The following is a 9,428-nucleotide window of genomic DNA, read 5'->3' as shown; positions in this document are numbered from 1 at the left end:
GTTCAAAAATAAAGGGCCAGTCCCCCCCCAAAAAACAAACAAACAAACAACAAAAACAATCAGCAAACTCTATGTTTACTTTTGTGACAGTAGAAGAGAAAATGCTTTTTTTCTGATATAATTTCCAAAAATGAATTTGGCATTTGGATAGTCTACTGGAGTTTGAAGAGAACTGGGGGCATGCTGCAGTTCTTTAACTTTAAATGCTGGACATATTTGTGCCTCCCTCACAATTCTCACCCCCGTTCCTGATGGTGAGAATAATTTTGATCCCATCCATCCTCAGTGAAATAGTGAAATAGATTGTTTTGTCATGTCATACAGTATTTACACCCAAGTGAAAATGTAATAATAATAATAATAATAATAATAATAATAAAACAAAAAAGGGTTCTTAAAAACTGATGCAAAGTAAAGAAAGTGTCTCAGTTACATGTATTTTAAAGCTTATTTTAAAGCATACATGTGTTCTTCAAAAGACATTGTATGGGTGACAAACATTTGTTTATGCCCCCTACAAATTATTCCTACTCAATAAAGCTTGGATATTTCAGAGTTTTCAGTGTGAGATTAATTATATTTACACAGTTCCACTCGGGGTGGCAATAAAGCTGTCTACATCTGTAGGTGTGTAGGTGTGAGATCTGAGGTTCATGCTTTATTGAAAACCACTTTGAAGAGTTTTAATTGATTGTTTTGATGAGACTGGACTCAATCAGCTGAGAAAATGTTCTAATAGGCCATTGGAGGCGATTGAACGAGTTCCGCATAATTAAATTCAGCCATTGGAGTAAGAGTGAATTGTATTGCACGTTTTGGAACACTTAATAATAAGCATCATAATCTTTTAATATTTTATGAAAAAAAAGTGGGTATTGCTTATTTCAATCTATTTAATTTTGCCATTCAAAATTACTAAAAAACACAATCCCCCCCTCAAAAAATAAATAAATAAAAAATAAAACTGTCTCTAACTGTCCTTGGATGTCCTGCAGCTGAACCACGAAGCTAGAAAAAGATCCATGAGTCTGCACACACACACACCCACGCACACGCACACACACACAAACACACGTCCCAAATACTGTGAGGCACTTTATTGGCGCCCTCTCGTGGACAAAACCTGGCAAAGGTGTTGCCAGATTAAATTTTTCACTTTTCATTCAATAATCTGAGAAAAAGAAAAAAAACCTTCAGAATAAACAACACATTTCACTCACATTTTAAATAACTTTATTCTGTAAGAAGCTTTAAACGTGTTCTTTTATGAAATGTTTTTTTTTTTTGTTGTTGTTTGTTTTTTTCTCTCTCTTAGAATAAAATTATTCCTCTGTAATTTGCATTGGGATGCTTTTAAAACAAATACAACAAATCATCTATTTACAAAATCTGTTACCAAATCTATCAGAATTTGTGTGCATATAGGATTCTCCTCCAAACAACTGGAAAATATCACTGTTATTTTAATCACATTGCTTTACTTGGTAGAAAACAGTTTAACAGTTTTGATCAAGTCTCTCCTTTTTTTCTTCAATCCAACTTCACATCGCTCACAAGGTGGGGGTATTTACAGGGGAAGGGAAGTGGAGGACTGGTGTCATGTGATCTGATGCGGAGCCTCCAGCATCTCCATCAGGAAAGTGTCAATGGGCGTGTCCCCGATTAGTTTAAAGAAGAACAGATGCTCCAAACACTTGAGGCCGATGGAGCGCAGAGCTGGCAGGCGCAGCAGCAATTTGGCGAACCTGCAAATGATTTAAAAAAAAATCTAGTTTCAAAAATTATCTTCAGACATCACCTAAATAGTAATGAGGAAAATTATCCTGCTCTTCAGGCGACAAGCTGTTTGAGACATGCCCATCGAGGGAGGCTACATTCAAGCACAAATATTGTTAAAATTGTTTAAAATATGCTGTTACCACAAACTATTTTACAGTGATCAATGACATTAAACCACAATACGATGACATGAAGTTTGTAGCTGAAATATAGTAAAATGTAGAAGAGATAGAGTAAAAACTGTTTAAAACAATGTTACAGTTAAATGTATTCACAATATAAGATAAAACCATCAACTGGGAAAGTGGGCACGTCGTCCTCCTGATGGCTTCTATTTAATTGACTGAAACATTTAATGTCTTCTGATTATAATATCCACAGTGCAATAACTGGAACCCATATATTATGGTGTGAGTGCGACATTTCCCACCTGCCAGGCTGGTCGGGGTACTTCTGTTTTGTATACGACTCCAATGACGCGTAGACTTTTTCCCTTAGTGCCTCAACCTCTGATGGGTTTGACAAACCTTTTGCATCTAAAACACAACAATCCAACATATGTTTTAGTCCAGCGCAGTACTGAAAGGTGCAAAATGCCGCTGTACTCGAGAGCGGCCCAGACTGACCTGGGTTGAATAGGACGATGGCTCGCAGGCAGCCCAGCTCTGTCTTATCCATCTGCATGTCTTTCATTTTGGATACCAACTCTGTGAGAACTCTGCAGTCAAAGATTTTCACGTCAGCAGGATAAAAATGTCTTTTAAAACAAGTGTTCCACAAAAAGACGCAACGTAAATTTTAACTGAGTAGTCTTAGGCCGTTCCTGTGAGACTCTTTGGAGTTTGCATCTTCAATATAAACATTTTAAGCCAGAAAGGCCTCCACAGGGCTTTGACAGATTTTCAGTTTCCATATATTTCCAGACTGAAATTTCAAATGATTTTCTGAAGTACTTTAGAACATTTTGGACTTTTTTAAGCGCAAAAATAATTTACCCTTATTTCTGAAGTACTTTCTGAAGGGTCTCTTACCTGTCGAAGATGGATCCCACTCCTGCACTGTGGGCGCTACTTCTGTGCACGTGTAGACCTGTAGCCAACAGGATGCCGTCTTTAACCGTGACTGAGCGATGCGAGAAAGAGGCAATGAGCAGCTCGTTCCAGCCTGGACAAATAAATAAATGAATGAATAAATAAATAAATAAATAAATAAATAAATAAATAAATAAATAAATAAATAAATAAATAAATAAATAAAGACATATTGACTATATTATGCATTAGATTTTTTAGCAAGATTGGTTGCTTTTGTCTTTTTTCTTTTCTGCGACTCCCTTTATTTATGGCACGTGTGCAAGCTCTCCCACCAGTAGGGGTCAGTGTAGCGGATGCTGCACACTGCACTAGTGGGACTTGGCTAGTGCAGTAAATATTCCAGTTATATTTGCTTTCACTGCTCTATAAAACCAGGTGGGAAAAACATGTCGAGCAAATGTAACAGACTGAAGTAGACAAAATGTATGTATGTGTTTTTAAAAATGTTTTTACTGGTTTCACGTGTTTATTTTTCTGCGCAGCTGAGCCTGAATGAGTGCGCGTACCTGCTCGAAGCAGGATGACCTGGTCGTCCAGAGGGAGCTCAGAGAAGTGTGGGATCCTTTTGGCCCACTCCACCAAGGTGAAGAGCTGCTTGTCTGCTGCCTGGCAGATATTAGTGACGGGGTCGTTGGTCTGGAGAGAAACATGGAGGAAGGAAGCCCACACGACGCAGTTAATACCTGAGCTTGCGAGCTCCTGCATTGTGACTCACAAAGTCACAGTGACCACAGTCAGTGAGCAGGTGTGGGCGTAGCTATGTTTAGCTACTTTGTAAACCAGCAGCTTCCTTTCATGACTCGAGACTCTTGAAATAGTCTATACTTTGAAAAGAAACTATCCACAATAATTCTTAATAAAACAGCGCCTTGTAAAAGTATCCACATCTTGTTGTTTTTTTTGACATTTCGTCACGGTTCAACTGTGATCCGCAACAGTTTATAATGATGGTTAAACACAAACAGCACCTATTTAGAAAATGGAAGGAAATTGTTTAAAAAATGTACACAGGGCAGACGGGTCAAGGAAAAAGTTGAGGAGAAGTTTTACGCAGATTCAGGTTATGATCCCATATTCCAAGCTTTTCAAACCAGATTCACCTTCCAGCAGGAAAACAGCCATCAATATGCAGCTAGATCTGCAAAGAGTCTCTTTATTCAGTGTGACAGAGTTTGAGTTATTTTGCAAAGACTGACCAACATAATTTTTCTCTAAGTGTGCAAAGTAGGAAGTGATAGCATCAATGCATCTGACCTTTTTTATTCTGTAAGATATTTCAATCGGACTTCGGAGTAAAGATTATGACATCCGTAAGTCTAAATTGGATTTAGTCTCTCAAGCTGCTTAACCTGGCTAACCTTTGATTAACTCATCAAGCAATCTTTTATCAGTGTTTATAGACTCGATTCCCTTCTAAACTCGTTTCAGCTTGGATTGGTCGGGTTCTTTTTGTTTAGCTTCATAATCTGTAATACACGTCGCTTCCTCGCCAGTTTGTTGATCCCTATAGATGGATACAGCACATATTGTGGAAATAGGAGCTTTGTATTAATTCGTCTCTTAGATCCTTACCGAGTTTCCGGGGCTGCCATCGCTGTACGTCTCCGTTTTGGGCTCCACAGCCAGCTCAGCATCCAGGATCTTTTCCACCGGCATGTCGTCGTTGAAACTGCTGGTGGATTCCACCTCGTTCTCGCCACGCTCCTTCCCGCGCTGCCTCTCTTCCTGCACGGCTGCACACACACCCACACCCAAACACGGAGACACACCCAAAACATCCATTTAAATTCAAGCTTTTTAAACACAGATATGTGAGCTTATGAAAAAGTGTGTCGAACGACTGACGGTACTTTGAATCAGACAAACTGGCCTCATAATATCGCATATTCCAGTTTATTGAATATGACTTTTACACTTTGTTGAAGCACCTACTGATTTATTTTTTTAGCACCTAGTCTACTTTGGAGGGAGTTTATCAGCATCCCACATCCTGAAGTGTTAATATTTGACCACTCTGCCTTGGAGACGTCATTCAGATCTGTCAGACAGTGAGGACATCTCCTGTCCACAGCTCTGTTGTGGTGACCCTACAGATCTGCTGTCAGATTTAGTTCTTGATTCTGTCTTGGCAATTTCAAAGCTATTCCAATGATGAAAATGCTTTTTATTTTTTAATTGATTTGAATACACACACTCCTTCCTCATCTTTGGCTTTTCAGCAAATGTTTAAAAGTTTTGGGTGAAAGTTGATCTGTAGTAATTTCGCTACAAGTATGGTTTTGGGTAAATGTCAGGACAATCCTTCTGATAGCTGAGCTTTACTCGGTTTCAACAAATTTACTACAAATGATAACGTGTGTGTATGAGCACAAGAAGACTGAATAGTGGAACTGAATCATGATGTGGGCAAACAAAATGTTGGTTTAAAGATCAGCAGAATAATAGTCAAGTTATTAAGGAAAAAAAAGGTAATAACACAGGATATAGGTCATATTAAAGTTAGAGAATGATGTATTTAAAAAACTCCTGTTTGAACAGGACCCTTTTAAAAGCCTCTGCAGATGGACCTCCAACAATTAAAATTGTGAAGTATGGACTTGTCTTAGTTAAAACCTTGACAACTTCAAGTAAGAGATTATATCAAATCTACGGAGCCTCTAAAAACCCACTTAGTCTGCTTTATGTTGTTTCTAACAACAGATATAATTTCCCTAATTGTTGTAAAACTGAAGATCAGTCAGTTTATCTAGGATTTAAGGAAAAAAGTAAGCTTCAAATCAATAATCAGATATCACCCACACCTGCTGTTTGAACCTGTTAATGTGTCCAAACAGAAAATAAGACTCACAAACGATCAGGACTGTCAAACAAAAACCTGTTTGGTGTGAATTAAAACGATTCTACAGGCTCACCTTCCCTCTTCATGCCCATGGCCAGGCATTTCTGATAGCGGCAGTACTGGCAGCGGTTCCGCTGGCGCTTGTCTATCAGGCACTCTTTGTTGTCTCGACACGTGTAGGTGAGATCTTTACGGACAGTGCGCTTGAAGAAGCCTTTGCAGCCTTCGCAGCTGTACACACCATAGTGCTTTCCTGCGCGACATAAATCCAACCCGTCAGACCTGCTGCTGTTCTGAACCACAAAATCCGTAAATCTTTTTTTTTGTTTTGTTTTTTTTTGGGGGGGGGGAGAACATCTCAAGGTCTTAGATAATTACAGCGGGAGGAAAAACAGAGCAAAACTTGAGAGGATTCTTGGCAGTGCTTGGGTCCACCCTCAAATGTTACCTGAAGAGCGATCCCCGCAGATAGCACAGATGTGCTTTGACATCCCCCCCGGGCTTGTACATTGGTAGTTGATGTTTCCCAGGGACTGCAGGCCTGGCGGAGGCTTGATGTCCTCCGAACTGCTAACACTGTTCATTGAGTTCATCTGAGGATGGCAGGAAGACAGAGGATAAAACAAAGAGTTGAGGCTGGGTTGGCTGGAGCTGCGCAAAACAGAGCACAGGAGGAAGTACAGAGGAAGCGAAAGGAGTTCAGCAGTCTCATGACAGTATCTCCCTTCCCCTTTCTGTTTTTTTTTTCTGCCTTCTGCTAGATCACTTTTTTTTTTTCCTCTCCCCACCCACACACTTTATTGTGAAAGTGTCTCAGCAAACGATCACATGCTTGGTCAGAGGGAGGGGCTGAATCCGCTTTCTGAGACTTGTCATACAAGTTTTTTTTTTTCTTTTGAGCATGTGTACTTGAAGGAGGTGTAGGAGAGGGGAATACACATGGGTGCTGCAGTACTCAAAAACAACAGCAGAGGGCACTCAGACAGAATTTCCTTTTTTAAAGCTATTTAAATATACTGTGTCCACTACAGTCAGAAATGGTCTTCACTAGTTTTCCCCCCAAAATTTACATTTGAACTGATGTACGTTTCTGTAAAATAAAAGTATTTTCTGCCTGACAGATTTCTTTGGTTTCTGCTTTAAGCTACACTTGCTGGTTTCAGATTAGCGAACAGACGCTTGATAAAACCAATAAAATAACCTGTGTAAATACACAACGCAGGTTGCAGATGATAAGCTAACATATTAAGAGACATGAAACTACCCACACCATTCCAAAGCTTTGTGTGAAACATATTTCCGTTTAAATAGAGAAACTGGTTGTGCCACTCAACTCCTGCCTTCCGGTGTTTACAGTTACTGCCAACAAGTCTTTAGTGGATTTTCAGGCACTTCTTCTTTGTGGAACGGGTGTTTTGTTTTCCCGCCACATCAGAGGGATTTCAAGAACGAGCAGCCTGTTTAAGGTCCATGTCACAACATCTACCAGAATTAAGTATAGACTTTGACTAGGTCATTTCAAGGCCTTCTTTTTGAGTTAGACTATTTTCTGCTGAATAGCCTAAGTGTGCGTATCCTTAAGATCAGAACAACAGTCTTCTTCAGGGTTTTCTGTTAGCAATCTGAATTCATAGTTTTCATTTAATTGAGAAATGCATTTCTATGCCAAATATGCCAGATGTTTAAAATGTTTTACTTTTGTTTTGCTAGTGCATAGATATATTTTTTTTAAGTCTCATGTTGGTGATTTTCACCCTGAAACTCTCCTATGGAAGTCATTTTTGCCCCATCACTTTCTTATTGTTGAATCGAGTACCCAGGCCGTAGATGAGGCGGTTGAGGCCTGCAGTGCTTGAGATGTTGAGATTGCTTCTTTTGTGATAAATCATCAAGGTATTATGCAAAACTATAAAAGCGAAACCAAAGCCATTTGTGGGTCCCTTAATGCCGGCTACTACAACGTGGCCCGTATTTACCCAAAACTCTGCCTTGGAGCTGCAGGCCCCAGCCGAGCTGCAGCACCAGTGAGCACCACTTTCTTTTGAGCTGTTTTTTTGATATACGCAGCATTTTTACAACAAATTAAGGTAACATAGTTACTTGCTTGTGGGGAAAAAATGGCAGTATGTGTTTTGATAATTTTGTTCAACTTCTTTATGTATATACTCGGGTTATCTTTGTCTGACAATAAATGTTGCTCTGTGATCTGTACTTAAAAAAAGCAAAAAAACAAGCATCTGTATAGGGGCAGATACTTTTGTCGCAGCACTGTCAGTGACAAGTCTAGCTCCAGGTTGTTACATCATGGTGTGCAATAGCAAACTTAAACTTCAACGAGGTTAACAGGGACATCAATCCACGAGAAATGGAAGTTTTTATGTAATCACTTTCAAGACCGTGAAAGCTTTCGACTCCTGCATATTTTCAGCCTCTTATCGACATCCTGCCCTTTGACCTTGAGCCGTCGGCAGCTACCCTGCAGAATGCACATTTGTCTCCCGTACTCACGTTTGTCAACGTGCAAACATCTGCAAAACAACTGGAGAGAGGCATGCCTCTGACCTATATATTTAGCTGAGAATGACATATGGATAATCCCCCTGTCCAAAGTCACCTCTAGCTCTTCCTATCACTTATTTACAACATGCACTCTGCAGATCCTCTGATGGCCAACTGGGCCTGGGTATTTCAGACCTCTAAAGGTTACCAGAGGTTTTCCTTCATGTTAGTTCTCCCTTATGTTCTCAGAGAGCGCTGGTTTTCCATGCATCTGTCACCCTCTCTCAGCGCGGGTGGCCCCGGAGGCAGATAGTCATACTTAAATGAAACATCAGCTCCTCTGTACTCGCTCATCGGTGAGTCAGTGGTGAACTGCGATTCTTCTTTAGCATGCAATGGTGTTGTCACAAATAATTAATATCACAAAGACTAAAAAAGTAAACCTTTTCAGCGGTGTTGTGCAGACAGGATGCTGCTTTAAAAAAAAACAAAAAAAAACAGTAAACCACTACATATAAGGACTACAAGCTCTTAGTATGGATTATTGATGGATCATATATTCTTTATTCAACACAAGAGCACATTGCTTCATTTAGGCTAGGTTTATATGGGCTTTAAAGGGGGGCAGACTCCACTATGACCTGTGAATCAAGCACTTTCAAAAGTCTGAGAAATGAGAAATCATTTTGACAAGAAGATAAAGCAATTTAAACCAATTTCAAGCAAGTTGGAAAGAAATTTCACATTTTTTGTGGAAATTTCTGCTCTCATCAGAATTAGTATGGGGGGGGAAAAAAAGGGGATCGCTTCCAAATTTGTCAACTTCACCACAAATGATGAGCCAGATGAATTTGGGTCACATCTTGGGGTTCTAACTGGACAAAGATGTTAAATAAACATCACAACATGTTTTGCATTGTGTCAAGCAGGACAACATTAGCCTTCTGGAATGACTCCGACCTCAATCCTTTTTAACCAGTTTGGCCCAGAAGCTGGGTCATTGCTGGGTAGCCATTCAGATCAAATGACCTCTACTGATTCTAACAAGAAGAGACCTGAGATTGTGCCTGAATTCATGCAGGAAATGTGGTTACTCTGCGTCTTGCTATAGCCAAATATTTATTACCAAATACTTAAAGGTTACTGAGCCCTGAGCTAAATAACTGGAAGCTTACAATAATAATAATAATAAAAAAAAAATCAATTCATGTCAATTG

At 39.6% G+C, this 9,428-nt stretch overlaps 1 protein-coding gene across 5 annotated transcripts in view; it reads right to left on the bottom strand.

Annotated features, from left to right (window-relative positions):
* Positions 1-1,216: 1,216 nt before the first annotated feature.
* The window catches only part of rxrgb (retinoid X receptor, gamma b), a 28,797-nt gene continuing 20,585 nt past the window's right edge, over positions 1,217-9,428 (bottom strand). For 4 of the 5 annotated variants that reach the window (XM_016674608.1, XM_007558715.2, XM_016674611.1 and 1 more), the window contains 8 exons: positions 6,161-6,305; positions 5,786-5,965; positions 4,446-4,624; positions 3,380-3,509; positions 2,811-2,943; positions 2,406-2,497; positions 2,210-2,315; positions 1,217-1,745 (listed from right to left, as the gene is read on the bottom strand). In XM_016674608.1, the coding sequence (XP_016530094.1) occupies positions 1,598-1,745; positions 2,210-2,315; positions 2,406-2,497; positions 2,811-2,943; positions 3,380-3,509; positions 4,446-4,624; positions 5,786-5,965; positions 6,161-6,305 (1,113 nt within the window). In that variant the 3' untranslated portion in view covers positions 1,217-1,597. The remainder of the gene's footprint in view (positions 1,746-2,209; positions 2,316-2,405; positions 2,498-2,810; positions 2,944-3,379; positions 3,510-4,445; positions 4,625-5,785; positions 5,966-6,160; positions 6,306-9,428) is intronic. The other variant, XM_016674610.1, reaches the window with a different exon arrangement.

The sequence above is a fragment of the Poecilia formosa genome, unplaced genomic scaffold (genome assembly GCF_000485575.1).
Source record: "Poecilia formosa unplaced genomic scaffold, Poecilia_formosa-5.1.2 Scaffold98, whole genome shotgun sequence".
NCBI lineage: Eukaryota > Metazoa > Chordata > Actinopteri > Cyprinodontiformes > Poeciliidae > Poecilia > Poecilia formosa.
This window is presented reverse-complemented; position numbering and strand designations above follow the sequence as displayed.